Source organism: Oncorhynchus mykiss, chromosome 26, assembly GCF_013265735.2.
Source record: "Oncorhynchus mykiss isolate Arlee chromosome 26, USDA_OmykA_1.1, whole genome shotgun sequence".
NCBI lineage: Eukaryota > Metazoa > Chordata > Actinopteri > Salmoniformes > Salmonidae > Oncorhynchus > Oncorhynchus mykiss.
The window spans coordinates 44,904,075-44,925,266 of NC_048590.1; the positions used below are offsets into that span (position 1 = coordinate 44,904,075).

Below are 21,192 nucleotides of genomic sequence, written 5' to 3' on the forward strand. Positions count from 1 at the left end.
CGTATTAACCTCTCTGATCTCCCCATCCCGGATCCGGTATCGTGAATACAGACTCAAGCTCATTACCATAACGCAACGTTAACTATTCATGAAAATCGCAAATGAAATGAAATAAATATGCCATCTCTCAAGCTTAGCCTTTTGTAAACAACACTGTCATCTCAGATTTTCAAAATATGCTTCTCAACCATAGGAAAACAATCATTTGTGTAAAAGTAGCTAGCTAGCGTAGCATTTAGCGTTAGCATTAGCGTTAGCATCCAGCACGCAACATTTCAACAAAAACATAAAATCCTTAAAATAAAATAATTTACCTTTGAAGAACTTCGGATGTTTTCAATGAGGAGACTCTCAGTTAGATAGCAAATACTCAGTTTTTTCCAAAAAGATTCTTTGTGTATTAGAAATAGCTCCGTTTTGTACATCACATTTGGCTACAAAAAAAACCCGAAAATTCAGTCCTCAAAACGCGAACTTTTTTCCAAATTAACTCCATAATATCGACTGAAAACATGGCAAACGTGGTTTAGAATCAATCCTCAAGGTGTTTTTCACATATCTCTTCGATGATATATCGTTCGTGGAAGCATGGTTTCTCCTCTCAATCAAATGGAAAAATACTTGCAGCTGGCTTTGCGCACCAATTTCGACGCAGGACACCAGGCGGACACTTGGAAAATGTAGTCTCTTATGGTCAATCTTCCAATGATATGCCTACAAATGCGTCACAATGCTGCCGACATCTTGGGGAAACGGCAGAAGGTCTAAGCTTATTCCTGTCGCATTCACAGCCATATAAGGAGACATTAGAAAACAGAGCTTCAGAAATTCTGCTCATTTCCTGTTTGACGTTTCATCTTGGTTTCGCCTGTAGAATGAGTTCTGGGGCACTTACAGACAATATCTTTGCAGATTCTGAAACTTCAGAGTGTTTTCTTTCAAAAACTGTCAAGAATATGCATAGTCGAGCATCTTTTCGTGACAAAATATCGCGCTTAAAACGGGAACGTTTTTTATCCAAAAATGAAATAGCGCCCCTAGAGATCCAACAGGTTAACACGGCTCAACGTATTAACACGGCCGACCTGCTCAACGTATTAACACGGCTCAACGTATTAACACGGCTCAGCGTATTAACACGGCTCAACGTATTAACACGGCTCAACGTATTAACACGGCTCAACGTATTAACACGGCTCAATGTATTAACACGGCTCAACGTATTAACACGGCTCAACGTATTAACACAGCTCAACGTATTAACATGGCTCAGCGTATTAACACGGCTCAACGTATTAACACGGCTCAGCGTATTAACACGGCTCAACGTATTAACACGGCTCAACGTATTAACACGGCTCAGCGTATTAACACGGCTCAACGTATTAACACGGCTCAACGTATTAACACGGCTCAACGTATTAACACGGCTCAACGTATTAACACGGCCGACCTGCTCAACGTATTAACACGGCTCAACGTATTAACACGGCTCAACGTATTAACACGGCCGACCCGCTCAACGTATTAACACGGCCGGCCCGCTCAACGTATTAACACGGCCGATCCGCTCAACGTATTAACACGGCTCAATGTATTAACACGGCTCAACGTATTAACACGGCTCAACGTATTAACACGGCCGACCCGCTCAACGCATTAACACGGCCGACCCACTCAACGTATTAACACAGCCGACCCGCTCAACGTATTAACACGACCGACCCGCTCAACGTATTAACACGGCCGATCCGCTCAACGTATTAACACGGCTCAATGTATTAACACGGCTCAACGTATTAACACAGCTCAACGTATTAACACGGCCGACCCGCTCAACGCATTAACACGGCCGACCCACTCAACGTATTAACACAGCCGACCCGCTCAACGTATTAACACGGCCGACCTGCTCAACGTATTAACACGGCCGACCCGCTCAACGTATTAACCCGGCTCAGCGTATTAACACGGCCGACCCGCTCAGAGTATTAACACGGCCGACCCGCTCAACGTATTAACACGGCCGACCCGCTCAGCGTATTAACACGACCGGCCCGCTCAACGTATTAACACGGCCGACCCACTCAGCGTATTAACACGGCCGACCCGCTCAACGTATTAACACGGCTCAACGTATTAACACGGCCGGCCCGCTCAGCGTATTAACACGGCCGACCCGCTCAACGTATTAACACGGCTCAACGTATTAACACGGCCGGCCCGCTCAACGTATTAACACGGCCGACCCGCTCAGCGTATTAACACGGCCGGCCCGCTCAACGTATTAACACGGCCGACCTGCTCAGCGTATTAACACGGCCGACCCGCTAAGAGTATTAACACAGCCGGCCCGCTCAGCGTATTAACACGGCCGGCCCGCTCAACGTATTAAGACGGCCGACCTGCTCAACGTATTAACACGGCTCAACGTATTAACACGGCCGACCTGCTCAACGTATTAACACGGCTCAACGTATTAACACGGCTCAGCGTATTAACACGGCTCAACATATTAACACGGCTCAACGTATTAACACGGCTCAACGTATTAACACGGCTCAACGTATTAACACGGCTCAACGTATTAACACGGCTCAATGTATTAACACGGCTCAACGTATTAACACGGCTCAACGTATTAACACAGCTCAACGTATTAACATGGCTCAGCGTATTAACACGGCTCAACGTATTAACCTCTCTGATCTCCCCATCCCGGATCCGGTATCGTGAATACAGACTCAAGCTCATTACCATAACGCAACGTTAACTATTCATGAAAATCGCAAATGAAATTAAATAAATATGCCATCTCTCAAGCTTAGCCTTTTGTAAACAACACTGTCATCTCAGATTTTCAAAATATGCTTCTCAACCATAGGAAAACAATCATTTGTGTAAAAGTAGCTAGCTAGCGTAGCATTTAGCGTTAGCATTAGCGTTAGCATCCAGCACGCAACATTTCAACAAAAACATAAAATCCTTAAAATAAAATAATTTACCTTTGAAGAACTTCGGATGTTTTCAATGAGGAGACTCTCAGTTAGATAGCAAATACTCAGTTTTTTCCAAAAAGATTCTTTGTGTATTAGAAATAGCTCCGTTTTGTACATCACATTTGGCTACAAAAAAAACCCGAAAATTCAGTCCTCAAAACGCGAACTTTTTTCCAAATTAACTCCATAATATCGACTGAAAACATGGCAAACGTGGTTTAGAATCAATCCTCAAGGTGTTTTTCACATATCTCTTCGATGATATATCGTTCGTGGAAGCATGGTTTCTCCTCTCAATCAAATGGAAAAATACTTGCAGCTGGCTTTGCGCACCAATTTCGACGCAGGACACCAGGCGGACACTTGGAAAATGTAGTCTCTTATGGTCAATCTTCCAATGATATGCCTACAAATGCGTCACAATGCTGCCGACATCTTGGGGAAACGGCAGAAGGTCTAAGCTTATTCCTGTCGCATTCACAGCCATATAAGGAGACATTAGAAAACAGAGCTTCAGAAATTCTGCTCATTTCCTGTTTGACGTTTCATCTTGGTTTCGCCTGTAGAATGAGTTCTGGGGCACTTACAGACAATATCTTTGCAGATTCTGAAACTTCAGAGTGTTTTCTTTCAAAAACTGTCAAGAATATGCATAGTCGAGCATCTTTTCGTGACAAAATATCGCGCTTAAAACGGGAACGTTTTTTATCCAAAAATGAAATAGCGCCCCTAGAGATCCAACAGGTTAGCACGGCTCAACGTATTAACACGGCCGACCTGCTCAACGTATTAACACGGCTCAACGTATTAACACGGCTCAGCGTATTAACACGGCTCAACGTATTAACACGGCTCAACGTATTAACACGGCTCAACGTATTAACACGGCTCAATGTATTAACACGGCTCAACGTATTAACACGGCTCAACGTATTAACACAGCTCAACGTATTAACATGGCTCAGCGTATTAACACGGCTCAACGTATTAACACGGCTCAGCGTATTAACACGGCTCAACGTATTAACACGGCTCAACGTATTAACACGGCTCAGCGTATTAACACGGCTCAACGTATTAACACGGCTCAACGTATTAACACGGCTCAACGTATTAACACGGCCGACCTGCTCAACGTATTAACACGGCTCAACGTATTAACACGGCTCAACGTATTAACACGGCCGACCCGCTCAACGTATTAACACGGCCGGCCCGCTCAACGTATTAACACGGCCGATCCGCTCAACGTATTAACACGGCTCAATGTATTAACACGGCTCAACGTATTAACACGGCTCAACGTATTAACACGGCCGACCCGCTCAACGCATTAACACGGCCGACCCACTCAACGTATTAACACAGCCGACCCGCTCAACGTATTAACACGACCGACCCGCTCAACGTATTAACACGGCCGACCCGCTCAACGTATTAACACAGCCGTCCCGCTCAGCGTATTAACACGGCCGGCCCGCTCAACGTATTAAGACGGCCGACCTGCTCAACGTATTAACACGGCTCGATGTATTAACACGGCCGACCCGCTCAATGTATTAACACGGCCGACCCGGTTGATGTATTAACACGGCTCGATGTATTAACACGGCCGACCCGCTCAATGTATTAACACGGCCGACCTGCTCGATGTATTAACACGGCCGACCCGCTCAACGTATTAACACGGCTCAACGTATTAACACGGCCGGCCCGCTCAGCGTATTAACACGGCCGACCCGCTCGATGTATTAACACAGCCGACCCGCTCAATAAGCAGGATTAGTCGGCTGCTTGTGGCGGCAGATTGACGAGGGCAGCCTTTTCTGAACTGAACTGACCAACACGCACCTCCAACAACACATAAAACCTCACATACAGTGCATTCAGAAAGTATTCAGACCACTTGATTTTTATCCACATTTTGTTACGTTACAGCCTTATTCTAAAATGTATTAAATCATTTTTTCCCCCTCATCAATCTACACACAATACCCCATAATGACAAAGCAATAACTGTTTTACATTTTTGCAAATGTATAAATAAAAAAAACTGAAATATCACATTTACATTAGTATTCAGACCCTGTACTTTGTTGAAGAACCTTTACAGCCTTGAGTCCTTGGTATGACGCTACAAGCTTGGCACACCTGTATTTGAGGAGTTTCTCACATTCTTCTCTGCAGATCCTCTCAAGCTCTGTCAGGTTGGATGGGGAGCGTCATTGCACAGCTTTTTCAGGTCTCTCCAGAGATGTTCGATTAGGTTCAAGTCCGGGCTCTGGCTGGGCCACTCAAGGACATTCAGAGACTCGTCCGGAAGCCACTCCTGCATTGTCATGCGTTTAGGGTCGTTTATGTGTTTAGGGTCGTTGTCCTATTGGAAGGTGAACCTTCACCCCAGTCTGAGGCCCTGAGCGGTCTGGAGCAGGTTTTCATCAAGGATCCCTCTGTACTTTGCTCCGTTCATCTTTCCCTCGATCCTAACTAGTCTCCCAGTCCCTGCTGCTGAAAAACATTGCCAGGTTTCCTCCAGACGTGATGCTTGGCATTCAGGCCAAAGAGGTCAATCTTGGTTTCATCAGACCAGAGAATCTTGTTTGTCATGGTCTTAAGAGTCCTTTAGGTGCCTTTTGGCAAACTCCAAGCAGGCTGTCATGTGCCTTTTTCTGAGGAGTGGCTTCCATGTGCCCACTCAACCATAAAGGCCTGATTGATGGAGTGCTGCAGAGATGTTTGTCATTCTTGAAGGTTCTCCCATCTCCACAGAGGAACTCTGGAGCTCTGTCGGAGTGACCACCTCCACCTCCTTGGTCAATTCCCTGACCAAGGCCCTTCTCCCCCGATTGCTCAGTTGGCCGAGTGGGCCAGCTCTAGGAAGAGTCTTGGTGGTTCCAAACTTCTTCCATTTAAGAATGATGGAGGCCACTGTGTTCTTGGGGACCTTTAATGCTGCAGAAATGTTTTGGTTCTATTCCCCAGATATTTACCTCGACACAATCCTGTCTCAGAGTTCTTCGGACAATTCCTTCGGCCTTATGGCTTTGTTTATACTCTGACATGCACTGTTATCTGTGGGACCTTATATAGACACGTGTCTGCCTTTCCAAATCTTGTCCAATAAATGTAATTTACCACAGGTGGACTCCAATCAAGTTGTAGAAACATCTCAAGAATGATCAATGGAAATAGGATGCACCTGAGTCTCATAGCAAAGGGTCTGAATACTTATGTAAATAAGGTATTTCTGTTTTTTATTTTTAATATATTTGCAACATTTCAAAAAAACATTTTTTGCTTTGTCATTAAGGGGTATTGTGTGTAGATTGATGAGGGAAAATTTAAAATGGATTTTAATCTATTTTAGAATAAGGCTGAAATGTAACAAAATGTGGAAAGTCAAGTCAAGTCAAGTCAAGAGGTCTGAATACTTTCTGAATCCACTCTAATTCTGCCCAAAACCAATGACAATTTCTCTCAACCAGTGGCAAATGGGCTTTTTAGTTGAGCACTGATGCCGCCCTGTGATAAACAATGCCCACTTTGTCAAAGGCAGGGGAGCAAAATATTTATCTTGTCCATTCCCAGCGCGCCTCTCCAGGGTGCTGTTGGAGAGACACATCACTGCGGCTCTCCACCAACGTTCCGTCATAAAAATCATCTAACATAAATCATGTAGCAGATATAGGATGTGGTAGAAAGAATATGTGGCCTTTTCTGTAGCCTACAGGCTGAGGATAAAATGGATGACAATGTAATGAGACACTTTTTACATCATGCAGGTTTCTCCGATCAAATAGCCCAACCTAAATGGCACCCAATCAAATAAAAAATGTGCTGTCATGGTAACAAACAACATACCCTGAGAACAGGACAGGTCAAAGTTAAATGGACATTATGGAATGGACAGTCACAACTGTTGTACAGAAGTTTCACCTTGTTGGCATGATCAGTGGTTTCAAGTATGTATCACAGCAAAAAATACAATACTTCTACATTTCCCGCTGTGTAAACACAATGCAAAAAGGCTCACGATAACTCCTGATAAAGTTGGGTAGCTGATATTCAGAGCTTAAATCACCAAATTGATTAGTCACAGGATTCCACTGCTGCCAACATGGTAGGCTACACCCCAGTAAGCATGAGCCGACCTCTTTTGGTCCAGACCCCATGTCTTTTTTGGTGTTTTACAAATGGTAGGCTTACCACATAGATAGGCATTCATAACATTTAATTTTGTAAAATACGTTTTCTAGGGTGGCAGAATGGCAAGAACCAGCCCTGTGCATAACAGCTCCTTGTGTAGGGTGCATTGCCAAATGTGCCAAATAGCCAGTAAGGGCATTCCCAGAGAACAGACTGAGAGAAGAAGAGTCAGCGCAAACTCTCCAATTTACATCTCAGCACACACCTCCTCAGGGCTAGGGAGAGGAAGCATGGAGGAGTGCTGAGAGAAGAGAGAGGGGAGAGAAGAGAGAGAGGGGGAGAGAAGAGAGAGGGAGGGGAGAAGAGAGAGAGAGAGTTGACGAGAGAAGGAAGCAGAGAGGAGTGCTGAGAGAGGGGGGGAGAAGAGAGAGAGAGGGGGAGGGAAGAGAGAGAGGGGGAGAAGAGAGAGAGAGGGGGGAGAAGAGAGAGAGGGGGGGGAGAAGAGAGAGAGGGGGGGAGAAGAGAGAGAGAGGGGGGAGAAGAGAGAGAGGGGGAGAGAAGAGAGAGAGGGGGGAGAAGAGAGGGAGAGGGGGAGAAGAGAGAGAGAGGGGGGAGAAGAGAGAGAGGGGGGAGAGAAGAGAGAGGGGGGAAAAGAGAGAGAGAGGGGGGAGAAGAGAGGGGGGGAGAAGAGAGAGAGAGGGGGGAGAAGAGAGAGAGGGGGAAGAAAGAGAGAGGGGGGAGAAGAGAGAGAGAGGGGGGGAAGAGAGAGGGGGGAGAAGAGAGAGAGAGGGGGGAGGAGAGGGGGAGAGAAGAGAGAGAGGGGGGTAGAAGAGAGAGAGAAGGGGGGAGAAGGAAGCAGAGAGGAGTGCTGAGAGAGAGGGGGAGAGAAGAGAGAGAGGGGGGAGAAGAGAGAGAGAGGAGTGCTGAGAGAAGAGAGAGGGGGGAGAGAAGAGAGCGAGGGGGGAGAGAAGAGAGAGAGGGGGGAAGGAAGCAGAGAGGAGTGCTTAGAGAGAGAGGGGGAGAGAAGAGAGAGAGGGGGAGAAGAGAGAGAAAGGGGGAGAGAAGAGAGAGAGGGGGAGAGAAGAGAGAGGGGGGAGAAGATAGAGAGAGGGGGGAGAAGAGAGCGAGAGGGGGAGAAGAGAGAGAGAGAGAGGGGAGAAGAGAGAGAGGGGGGAGAGAAGAGAGAGAGAGGGGGGAGAAAGAGAGAGGGGGAGAGAAGAGGGAGGGGGGGTAGAAGAGAGAGAGAAGGGGGGGAGAAGGAAGCAGAGAGGAGTGCTGAGAGAGAGGGGGAGAGAAGAGAGAGAGAGGGGGAGAGAAGAGAGAGGGGGAGAGAAGAGATAGAGAGGGGGAGAGAAGAGAGAGGGGGGAGAAGAGAGAGAGAGGGGGGAGAAGAGTGAGAGAGGGGGAGAGAATAGAGCGGGGGGGAGAACAGAGAGAGAGGGGGGAGAAGAGAGAGAGAGGGGGGAGAAAGAGAGAGGGGGAGAGAAGAGAGAGAGGGGGGGAGAAGGAAGCAGAGAGGAGTGCTGAGAGAGGGGGGGGAGAGAAGAGAGGGGGGGAGAAGAGAGAGGGGGGGAGAAGAGAGAGAGAGAGTTGACGAAAGAAGGAAGCAGAGAGGAGTGCTGAGAGAGGGGGGGGAGAGAAGAGAGAGGAGGGGGAGAAGAGAGGGGGGAGAGAAGGAAGCAGAGAGGAGTGCTAAGAGAGAGGGGGAGAGAAGAGAGAGAGGGGGGGAGAAGAGAGAGAGAGGAGTGCTGAGAGAAGAGAGAGGTGGGAGAGAAGAGAGAGAGGGGGAAAGAAGAGAGAGAGGGGGGAGAGAAGAGAGAGGGGGGGAAGGACGCAGAGAGGAGTGCTGAGAGAGAGGGGGAGAGAAGAGAGAGGGGGAGAAGAGAGAGAGGGGGGGAGAAGAGAGAGAGGGGGAGAGAAGAGAGAGAGGGGAAGAAGAGAGAGGGGGAGAGAAGAGAGAGGGGGGAGAAGAGAGAGAGAGAGTTCACGAGAGAAGGAAGCAGAGAGGAGTGCTGAGAGAGGGGGGAGAGAAGAGAAAGAGAGAGAGAGGAGTGCTGAGAGAAGAGAGAGGGGGGAGAGAAGAGAGAGAGAGGGGAGAAGAGAGAGAGGGGGAGAGAAGAGAGAGGGGGGAGAAGAGAGAGAGACGGGGGAAGAGAGAGAGGGGGGAGAGACGAGAGAGGGGGGGAGAAGAGAGAGAGAGGGGGGAGAAGAGAGGGGGGGAGAAGAGAGAGAGAGGGGGGAGAAGAGAGAGAGGGGGGAAGAAAGAGAGAGGGGGGAGAAGAGAGAGAGAGGGGGAGAGAAGAGAGAGGGGGGAGAAGAGAGAGAGAGGGGGGAGAAGAGAGAGAGAGGGGGGAGAAAAAGAGAGGGGGAGAGAAGAGAGGGGGGGGAGAAGAGAGAGAGAGGGGGGAGAAGAGAGAGAGGGGGAGAGAAGAGAGAGGGGGGGAGAAGAGAGAGAGAGGGGGGGAGAAGAGAGAGAGGGGGGGGAGAAAGAGATAGGGGGAGAGAAGAGCGAGAGGGGGGGTAGAAGAGAGAGAGAAGGGGGGGAGAAGGAAGCAGAGAGGAGTGCTGAGAGAGGGGGGGAGAGAAGAGAGAGGGGGAGAAGAGAGAGGGGGGGAGAAGAGAGAAAGAGAGTTGACGAGAGAAGGAAGCAGAGAGGAGTGCTGAGAGAGGGGGGGAGAGAAGAGAGAGGAGGGGGAGAAGAGAGAGGGGGGGAGAGAAGGAAGCAGAGAGGAGTGCTGAGAGAGAGGGGGAGAGAAGAGAGAGAGGGGGGGAGAAGAGAGAGAGAGGAGTGCTGAGAGAAGAGAGAGGGGGGAGAGAAGAGAGAGAGGGGGAGAGAAGAGAGAGGGGGGAGAAGAGAGAGAGACGGGGGAAGAGAGAGAGGGGGGAGAGACGAGAGAGGGGGGGAGAAGAGAGAGAGAGGGGGGAGAAGAGAGGGGGGGAGAAGAGAGAGAGAGGGGGGAGAAGAGAGAGAGGGGGAAGAAAGAGAGAGGGGGGAGAAGAGAGAGAGAGGGGGAGAGAAGAGAGAGGGGGGAGAAGAGAGAGAGAGGGGGGAGAAGAGAGAGAGAGGGGGGAGAAAAAGAGAGGGGGAGAGAAGAGAGGGGGGGAGAAGAGAGAGAGAGGGGGGAGAAGAGAGAGAGGGGGAGAGAAGAGAGAGGGGGGGAGAAGAGAGAGAGAGGGGGGAGAAGAGAGAGAGGGGGGGGAGAAAGAGATAGGGGGAGAGAAGAGCGAGAGGGGGGGTAGAAGAGAGAGAGAAGGGGGGGAGAAGGAAGCAGAGAGGAGTGCTGAGAGAGGGGGGGAGAGAAGAGAGAGGGGGGAGAAGAGAGAAAGAGAGTTGACGAGAGAAGGAAGCAGAGAGGAGTGCTGAGAGAGGGGGGGAGAGAAGAGAGAGGAGGGGGAGAAGAGAGAGGGGGGGAGAGAAGGAAGCAGAGAGGAGTGCTGAGAGAGAGGGGGAGAGAAGAGAGAGAGGGGGGGAGAAGAGAGAGAGAGGAGTGCTGAGAGAAGAGAGAGGGGGGAGAGAAGAGAGAGAGGGGGAGAGAAGAGAGAGAGGGGGGAGAGAAGAGAGAGAGGGGGGGAAGCAGAGAGGAGTGCTGAGAGAGAGGGGGAGAGAAGAGAGAGAGGGGGAGAAGAGAGAGAGAGGGGGAGAGAAGAGAGAGAGGGGGGAGAAGGAAGCAGAGAGGAGTGCTGAGAGAGAGGGGGAGAGAAGAGAGAGGGGGGGGAAGAGAGAGGGGGAAAGAAGAGAGAGAGGGGGAGAAGAGAGAGGGGGAGAGAAGAGAGAGGGGGGAGAAGAGAGAGAGAGAGTTGACGAGAGAAGGAAGCAGAGAGGAGTGCTGAGAGGGGGGGAGAGAAGAGAGAGGAGGGGGAGAAGAGAGAGGGGGGGAGAGAAGGAAGCAGAGAGGAGTGCTGAGAGAGAGGGGGAGAGAAGAGAGAGAGGGGGGGGTGAGAAGAGCGAGAGAGGAGTGCTGAGAGAAGAGAGAGGGGGGAGAGAAGAGAGAGAGGGGGAGAGAAGAGAGAGAGGGGGGAGAGAAGAGAGAGAGGGGGGGAAGGAAGCAGAGAGGAGTGCTGAGAGAGAGGGGGAGAGAAGAGAGAGGGGGAGAAGAGAGAGAGAGGGGGAGAGAAGAGAGAGAGGGGGGAGAGAAGGAAGCAGAGAGGAGTGCTGAGAGAGAGGGGGAGAGAAGAGAGGGGGGGGAGAAGAGAGAGGGGGAGAGAAGAGAGAGAGGGGGAGAAGAGAGAGGGGGAGAGAAGAGAGACAGGGGGGAGAAGAAAGAGGGGGGAGAGAAGGAAGCAGAGAGGAGTGCTGAGAGAGAGGGGGGAGAAGAGAGAGGGGGAGAGAAGAGAGAGAAAGAAAGAAAGAAAGAAAGAAAGAAAGAGGACCATAAAACTCACTCTTTCATCCTCTCTGACAGGTACAGACAGACACAAACTCCCTACAACATGAATCATTGTGGGGGAAGTAGAAGTGGCCTGCTTCAAGGTTTTGTAAGGCTTTACTAAGGATCCATGGTTGTATTGTAAAGCTGCGCCTGGCAGGGCTAGTAAAATGAGTTGACATGGCATTAACAAGCAATCCAGAGCCACACACAGTGTCTTAAAGGTATTCCAAAAGCCCAGCGGCAGCAATTACAGAACCTATCAGCCGTTTCCATGGCAACTGGCGTTGGAGGGATAATGCTGTCTTCTTCTCGGTCAGAATAAGCCGAAGGTAAAAAAAAATATTTAAAAAAAAGAGACGCCGATGACTAATTGTCCATTCAGCAATCACGGTTATGTACACAGTGAAGTAGAGAGGGAAAAAGAGAAAGAGAGAGAGAGAGCGAGGGGAAGTGGGGAAAGAGAGAGAGAGAGAGAGAGGGGAAGTGGAGAAAGAGAGAGAGAGAGAGAGAGAGAGAGAGAGAGAGAGAGAGAGAGAGAGAGAGAGAGAGAGAGAGAGAGGGGAAGTGGAGAAAGAGAGAGAGAGAGAGAGAGAGAGAGAGAGAGAGAGAGCGAGAGAGAGAGAGAGAGAGAGAGAGAGAGAGAGAGAGAGAGAGAGAGAGAGAGAGAGGGAGAGAAAGAAAGAAAGAAAGACAGACTTAGCCTTAAACAGGCATGTGGCTGTTCACTTGGCCACATTCACAACACGATACAATGTGAAAGCAGAGCCTGCATGCGGCCAGCCTCAGAGCTTCCAGTGTGAGGCAGGGTTAAGTGAATAACGGCTGGTATTTCAGGGTAAAATAGAACACTGTGCTAAGTGTGTTACAACATACTGTAGCCACAGCAGGCTAATATAGCAAAGACATCCACCAGGCACTAGCTCCAAGCGCAGACTCAGTGTAAACAATGCTGCTGCAACACAGGAAAGACATCCACCAGGCACTAGCTCCAAGCACAGACTCAGGGTAAACAATGCTGCTGCAACACAGGAAAGACATCCACCAGGCACTAGCTCCAAGCTAAGACTCAGAGTAAACAATGCTGCTGCAACACAGGAAAGACATCCACCAGGCACTAGCTCCAAGCGCAGACTCAGTGTAAACAATGCTGCTGCAACACAGGAAAGACATCCACCAGGCACTAGCTCCAAGCACAGACTCAGTGTAAACAATGCTGCTGCAACACAGGAAAGACATCCACCAGGCACTAGCTCCAAGCACAGACTCAGTGTAAACAATGCTGCTGTAACACAGGAAAGACATCCACCAGGCACTGGCTCCAAGCACAGACTCAGTGTAAACAATGCTGCTGCAACACAGGAAAGACATCCACCAGGCACTAGCTCCAAGCGCAGACTCAGTGTAAACAATGCTGCTGCAACACAGGAAAGACATCCACCAGGCACTAGCTCCAAGCGCAGACTCAGGGTAAACAATGCTGCTGCAACACAGGAAAGACATCCACCAGGCACTAGCTCCAAGCGCAGACTCAGGGTAAACAATGCTGCTGCAACACAGGAAAGACATCCACCAGGCACTAGCTCCAAGCTAACCTTCAGGGTAAACAATGCTGCTGCAACACAGGAAAGACATCCACCAGGCACTAGCTCCAAGCGCAGACTCAGTGTAAACAATGCTGCTGCAACACAGGAAAGACATCCACCAGGCACTAGCTCCAAGCGCAGACTCAGGGTAAACAATGCTGCTGCAACACAGGAAATACATCCACCAGGCACTAGCTCCAAGCTAACCTTCAGGGTAAACAATGCTGCTGCAACACAGGAAAGACATCCACCAGGCACTAGCTCCAAGCTGAGCCTCAGAGTAACCAATGCTGCTGCAACACAGGAAAGACATCCACCAGGCACTAGCTCCAAGCTAACCCTCAGGGTAAACAATGCTGCTGCAACACAGGAAAGACATCCACCAGGCACTAGCTCCAAGCACAGACTCAGTGTAAACAATGCTGCTGTAACACAGGAAAGACATCCACCAGGCACTAGCTCCAAGCGCAGACTCAGGGTAAACAATGCTGCTGTAACACAGGAAAGACATCCACCAGGCACTAGCTCCAAGCGCAGACTCAGGGTAAACAATGCTGCTGTAACACAGGAAAGACATCCACCAGGCACTAGCTCCAAGCTAAGACTCAGTGTAAACAATGCTGCTGCAACACAGGAAAGACATCCACCAGGCACTAGCTCCAAGCTAAGACTCAGAGTAAACAATGCTGCTGCAACACAGGAAAGACATCCACCAGGCACTAGCTCCAAGCTAAGACTCAGAGTAAACAATGCTGCTGCAACACAGGAAAGACATCCACCAGGCACTAGCTCCAAGCGCAGACTCAGTGTAAACAATGCTGCTGTAACACAGGAAAGACATCCACCAGGCACTAGCTCCAAGCGCAGACTCAGGGTAAACAATGCTGCTGCAACACAGCAGAAAACCATTTCATATTTCCCCTCACTTAAAGGGTGGTACATCAATCGTGTTTTTTCAAACCACATGGCCTGACCAGCAAAATATCTAGAGCCAATTACAGTGTATGAAGTTGTTGCCTGGTGATGGTAGTTGTAATGCTGCTGTTCGCTCCCGGATACTGATGTACTGTGTCTTGTACTGTATAGGATCCTATAAACAGACAGACTGACAGACTGACAGACACACACTGTCAGGCCCTGAGCTTAGATATCTCTGTATGTCTAGGGGTTTTTGTATGTCTATGTTGGCCTGATATGGTTCCCAATCAGAGACAGCTGTTTATCGTTGTCTCTGATTGGGGATCATATTTAGGTAGCCATTTTCCTAATTTGTGTTGTGGGATCTTGTCTATGTTTAGTTGCCTGTCAGCACTAGTTTGTACAGCTTCACGTTTCGTTTGGTTGTTTGCTGTTTTTGTTCATTCATTAAAAAAGAGAATGTACACATACCACGCTGCGCCATGGTCCGATCATTATGACGGACGTGACACACACTTCCAAGGCTACAAGGCTAGGTAGAGGGATACTGTCACATGGAATGATGCTGGAGAGACGAAGCAGATACGGGGAGGCACCCCCGACTCCGCCGGCGGCGGAATCCACCCCGACGTCACCAACAAAACAAACAAAACAAACTCCTGGACTGGCTGGGCGAACAAGAACTAACGATCCAGCTGAGGCCCGACGTGGGATGGGCGCCATCCGAGCCAACCGGGGCAAGGGAACCTCTCGAGTCAGCTAGGGCATGGAAACCTCTCGAGCCAGCTAGGGCATGGAAACCTCACGAGCCAGCTACGGCATGGAAACCTCTTGAGCCAGCTAGGTCATGGAAACCTCTTGAGCCAGCTAGGGCATGGAAACCTTTTGAGCCAGCTAGGGCATGGAAACCTCTTGAGCCAGCTAGGGCATGGAAACCTCTTGAGCCAGCTAGGGCATGGAAACCTCTTGAGCCAACTAGGGCATGGAAACCTCTTGAGCCAGCTAGGGTGTGGGAACCTCTCGAGCCAGCTAGGTCATGGAAACCTCTTGAGCCAGCTAGGGCATGGAAACCTCTTGAGCCAGCTAGGGTGTGGAAACCTCTTGAGCCAGCTAGGTCATGGAAACCTCTTGAGCCAGCTAGGGTGTGGAAACCTCTTGAGCCAGCTAGGGTGTGGAAACCTCTTGAGCCAGCTAGGGTGTGGAAACCTCTTGAGCCAGCTAGGGCATGGAAACCTCTTGAGCCAGCTAGGGTGTGGAAACCTCTTGAGCCAGCTAGGTCATGGAAACCTCTTGAGCCAGCTAGGGTGTGGAAACCTCTTGAGCCAGCTAGGGTGTGGAAACCTCTTGAGCCAGCTAGGGCGTGGAAGCCCGACGAGCTGGCTAGGCACCCCCGGTTCCATCGGTGGTGACCCAGAGCTGATGTTACCATACCAACCGGAACGCCAGTACTCCCCAATGCATTGTGTGATGGCTTCTGCATTCTGTCACATGGAATGACGCTGGAGTGACGAAGCAGGTACGGGGAGTCAAACATTTAATAAAGAACGGACATGGAACGAGACAGGAACAGCGTCAAGCAAACTAGTAAAACAAAGACAAAAGAAATCTATGCAGAAGCGGGGAACAGAGCTGGGGACTGACAAATATAGGGGAGGTAATAACAGGTGATGAGTGAGTCCAGGTGAGTCCAATATCGCTGATGTGCATGACGAGGGAAGGCAGATGTACATAATGGATGATAGGAGTGCATGATACAGGGCAGCCTAGTGCCCTCAGGCGCCGGGGGGGGGGGGGGCGGGGGGGGGGGGGGGGGGGGGGGGGGCAGATACTTCCAGTGACCTGGCCACAGACAGGGAGAGCTATCCAGGGAAGAAAACTATTAGGGCCCAGTTTGTCCTGTGTCTTCTCCCCTTTAAGTAGCCTACTGACACTAACACAGAGAGACCACGTGGGCACACACACACACACACACACACACAGACCCCCACATACAGACACACACACACACACACGCGTGCGCACACACACACACACACACAGTTTGTCTTACCTTGCATTTGACCTACTGAGTAAAAATGAACAATTAAATTAACAAAAGGAGGGCCTGCATAGTGTCTCTTTGATATTGTGTGTGCGTGCGTGCGTGTGTGTGTGTGTGTGTGTGTGTACGTGCTGCCACATACGTGCATGTATGTGCACACACACACACAACTTAAGTCAGCCTTCGTCCTTATATACGGCTGTAGGTGTCAGCTATCCTGACCCACTTCTATCCCTCCACAAATGGATATAACATTTAAACAATCGTGACCTCATTTTCCAGATAATAATATCCCACGCAGGCCTGGGGAGAGAAAAAAACCTGCCAGGCCCACTGAGCTTAGAATGCATGAAATGCCAAGAAAAAGATCATGCAATTTGTCCAATTCTTTTGACTTTAACTCATATGCTCATGTTGGTTTGGATCCATCCGATCTGACTCTACTGTCAATGACATAAGATGCTGTGTGTACTTCAGGGTAGTTATTATGGTGTGTGTAGTTCAGGGTAGTTATTATGGTGTGTGTAGTACAGGGTAGTTATTATGGTGTGTGTAGTACAGGGTAGTTATTATGGTATGTGTAGATCAGGGTAGTTATTATGGTGTGTGTAGATCAGGGTAGTTATTATGGTGTGTGTAGTACAGGGTAGTTATTATGGTATGTGTAGTTCAGGGTAGTTATTATGGTGTGTGTAGTACAGGGTAGTTATTATGGTGTGTGTAGTACAGGGTAGTTATTATGGTGTGTGTAGTGTGGAGTACAGGGTAGTTATTATGGTGTGTGTAGATCAGGGTAGTTATTATGGTGTGTGTAGTACAGGGTAGTTATTATGGTGTGTGTAGATCAGGGTAGTTATTATGGTGTGTGTAGTACAGGGTAGTTATTATGGTATGTGTAGATCAGGGTAGTTATTATGGTGTGTGTAGATCAGGGTAGTTATTATGGTGTGTGTAGTACAGGGTAGTTATTATGGTATGTGTAGTTCAGGGTAGTTATTATGGTGTGTGTAGTACATGGTAGTTATTATGGTGTGTGTAGTACAGGGTAGTTATTATGGTGTGTGTAGATCAGGGTAGTTATTATGGTGTGTGTAGTACAGGGTAGTTATTATGGTGTGTGTAGTACAGGGTAGTTATTATGGTGTGTGTAGATCAGGGTAGTTGTTATGGTGTGTGTAGTACAGGGTAGTTATTGTGGTGTGTGTAGATCAGGGTAGTTATTATGGTGTGTGTAGATCGGGGTAGTTATTATGGTGTGTGTAGATCAGGGTAGTTATTATGGTGTGTGTAGTACAGGGTAGTTATTATGGTATGTGTAGTTCAGGGTAGTTATTATGGTGTGTGTAGATCGGGGTAGTTATTATGGTGTGTGTAGATCAGGGTAGTTATTACGGTGTGTGTAGTACTGGGTAGTTATTATGGTATGTGTAGTTCAGGGTAGTTATTATGGTGTGTGTAGTTCAGGGTAGTTATTATGGTATGTGTAGTTCAGGGTAGTTATTATGGTGTGTGTAGTACAGGGTAGTTATTATGGTGTGTGTAGTTCAGGGTAGTTATTATGGTGTGTGTAGTTCAGGGTAGTGTTATGAATGGAAGTGACAGTCGTGTGTGTGTGTGTGTGTGTGTGTGTGTGTGTGTGTGTGTGCGTGTGTGTGTGTGTGTGTGTGTGTGTGTGTGTGTGTGTGTGTGTGCTACAGTATGAATTCCTGAACACTTAAAACCTCCCAGAAAACAATAGCAGGTGAAGGAGAAGTAGTTTACCAGACCGCTGCAGGTGTTGAGGGAGGCAAAAGAGTCGGTGTGGTTGACAATCCATCCCGAGTAGAAGCAGAGCTGGTCTCTGGCCAGGTGCGACCATTTAGGGGGGTCTGTTTCGCCTCCCCTCTCCTCGACCACAAACCCCTCAGACAGAAAAGCGGCATCCCTTTTCAGGCGTAAGTACAGGTCTTTTCCAAAAGCAGGTAAAGAGAAAAATAAGGTGTCCTCCACAGAGTTTAGTCCACCCCGGGAATCGACAGAGCGCTGGCCGCGCCGACGCGCGCTGCGCCTGGATGAGTCATGCAACAGGTGAGCCTCCTCTCCAGAGAGCTCCACGGGGACCACCATGTCCACCAAGTCCGTGTCATAACAGGAGTGATCTATGGGAAAGGAGAAGGGAATAACTTATTAAACATTGAGTGTAACTTTCTGTGTCAACGTCTGTTTGAAAACAATATGCTATTGTTTTCATATTGCCAAGTTGTCTTGAGCTGTCTGTGGTGTGATGTAGGCTAGTTATTCAATGACATAGCAGCCTATTTCACAACAAATGGGGAGAATTGTACTATGTATTGGTTATTAAATAAGGCATATTTGGGGTCATCGAACTTATTCAAATCACTTATTCAACTCATCTCGCATTGTGTGTAACTTCGTTGTGAGAGGGCGCTGGAAAACGGCAGAGAAAACGCAGACATAGCTGCAGCAAAGTTACTCTTGCAGAGCAGCACAGAACATTTTGAGAGAGAGAGACAGAGGGAGAGAAAAATAAAAGAGAGAGATAGAGGGAGAGAAAAATAAAAGAGAGAGAGATTCCCCAAGCAAACAAAGCCCATTTAAATTGAATTGATCGAGAGAGAGAGAGAGAGGGAGAGAGAGAGAGAGAAAGAGAGAGAGAGATCCGACAACCACTACAGGCTCCCTGGCAAAACAATGATTCAAAGTTACAAAGTATCTACAACGCAGGTGTTACGTTGTACTTACCAGTCATCGCCTTCACTCCGAAACAGAAGAGGAATATAGACAGGAGAAGCTGCGGAGCATGGCTGTCATACATGATAAAGACTAGCTGTGACTGCAGAGGGTGTACGCGCCTGCACAGCGAACCAGGACTGCAGGGAACTTCCACAAAGTTAGTGAAGTTAATCGGAACTCCAGGCAAAGGGAATTTGAAGCGCTAGACACGCCTGTCGCACTTCGGCACTGCCTCCGCGACCAGCGGATTGGTTAGGGTAGTTTAACCAAAACATCTCTAACGTTTGATTGGACAGAAACAACGTCAATCATTGGGGGGCTGCAACTTAACACGTGGTTTTAGTGTAAAGGAGAAAATATTTGGGAATGTTATATATATTTATTTTCATGGGTTGTGCAGTGCAGTTGCAATATAACCCACTGTTATTTGATATATGCTTGTTTATCAACTTGTGGGACAAAGTCCACATTAAATGTGTAGGGCCTGTAATAGCCGATCGACAGTATTTTCAGTCCAAGTGTTAGGAATCAATAGGCAACTAAATGAAAGCTGTGAATCAATTCAAGCAGTGCAATTGTAGCCTGTTCAGCCTGCATTTGCTAGACTGATTGAGATGACTGTAGGTCTAGCTGGTTACATGTCTGTTCACAGGCCAAGAAACATGTTGCTTCAATTCAACCTCCTGGATAAAACGAAATACACAAGAAGAAAAGCATGCAGAAAAACCACAGTACAAATCACATAGAGGGGCTTTAGCTGGGCTAGCTAATGGACTGTTAAAGTCTCTCATCAGCTCCTAATTGCAAATGGGAAGAAAATGTGTTTCAATTAGTGAGGGAGATGTACATCAGTGGTTGGCCTCTGGCAATGTGTCCCAGTTTGATAAGTCAGGATGAAATTCCCAGCCGTCCTGAGTGTGCTTACATTGTCTAATGTACCACAACCAGGACCTGCCTCTGTGTGCCTGTCTGTCTGTCTGCCTGTCTGTCTGTCTGTCTGTCTGTCTGTCTGTCTGTCTGTCTGCTGGTCTGCCTGTCTGCCTGTGTGCCTGCTTGCCTGTGGGCGTGTCTGTATGCCTCTCTGCCTGTCTGCCTGTCTGTCTGTCTGTGGGTGTGTCTGTCTGCCTCTCTGCCTGCCTGTCTGTGTGCGTGTCTGTGTGCCTCTCTGCCCATCTGTCTGCCTGTCTGTCTGTCCGTCTGTTTGTCTGTGTGCGCACACTGCTCTTTTCATCAACAACCAAGCGGTTTTCTAGATATAGCCTACAGAGATAAAGGGTGTGGAGAAGGCAATCAGTTTGCCTCTGTCTCCAGCAGGCAGCACAGCCTCTGCATCAGCCACGGTCGAACACTGCCACCAGATATGGATGCAGTCATTTACAATAGGCCAACCCGGTCTATCCTAACCCAGCCCAGAGCCAGCTCCACACACAAAAATACTATTCTGTCTATCCAACTACACTGGCAGTCATTTACAATAGGCCAACCCGGTCTATCCTAACCCAGCCCAGAGCCAACCCCACACACACAAATACTATTCTGTCTATCCAACTACACTGGCAGTCATTTACAATAGGCCAACCCGGTCTATCCTAACCCAGCCCAGAGCCAGCCCCACACACAAAAATACTATTCTGTCTATCCAACTACACTGGCAGTCATTTACAATAGGCCAACCCGGTCTATCCTAACCCAGCCCAGAGCCAACCCCACACACACAAATACTATTCTGTCTATCCAACTACACTGGCAGTCATTTACAATAGGCCAACCCGGTCTATCCTAACCCAGCCCAGAGCCAGCCCCACACACAAAAATACTATTCTGTCTATCCAACTACACTGGCAGTCATTTACAATAGGCCAACCCGGTCTATCCTAACCCAGCCCAGAGCCAGCCCCACACACAAAAATACTATTCTGTCTATCCAACTACACTGGCAGTCATTTACAATAGGCCAACCCGGTCTATCCTAACCCAGCCCAGAGCCAACCCCACACACACAAATACTATTCTGTCTATCCAACTACACTGGCAGTCATTTACAATAGGCCAACCCGGTCTATCCTAACCCAGCCCAGAGCCAACCCCACACACACAAATACTATTCTGTCTATCCAACTACACTGGCAGTCATTTACAATAGGCCAACCCGGTCTATCCTAACCCAGCCCAGAGCCAACCCCACACACACAAATACTATTCTGTCTATCCAACTACACTGGCAGTCATTTACAATAGGCCAACCCGGTCTATCCTAACCCAGCCCAGAGCCAACCCCACACACACAAATACTATTCTGTCTATCCAACTACACTGGCAGTCATTTACAATAGGCCAACCCGGTCTATCCTAACCCAGCCCAGAGCCAACCCCACACACACAAATACTATTCTGTCTATCCA

General features: G+C 48.7%; 1 protein-coding gene across 3 annotated transcripts in view; it reads right to left on the bottom strand.

Annotated features, from left to right (window-relative positions):
* Positions 1-18,958, bottom strand: part of LOC110506903 (A disintegrin and metalloproteinase with thrombospondin motifs 17) — a 217,665-nt gene extending 198,707 nt beyond the window's left edge. For all 3 annotated transcript variants that reach the window (XM_036964481.1, XM_036964482.1, XM_036964480.1), the window contains exons 1-2: positions 18,800-18,958; positions 17,819-18,195 (exon numbers count right to left, since the gene is read on the bottom strand). In XM_036964481.1, the coding sequence (XP_036820376.1) occupies positions 17,819-18,195; positions 18,800-18,872 (450 nt within the window). In that variant the 5' untranslated portion in view covers positions 18,873-18,958. The remainder of the gene's footprint in view (positions 1-17,818; positions 18,196-18,799) is intronic.
* Positions 18,959-21,192: the final 2,234 nt, after the last annotated feature.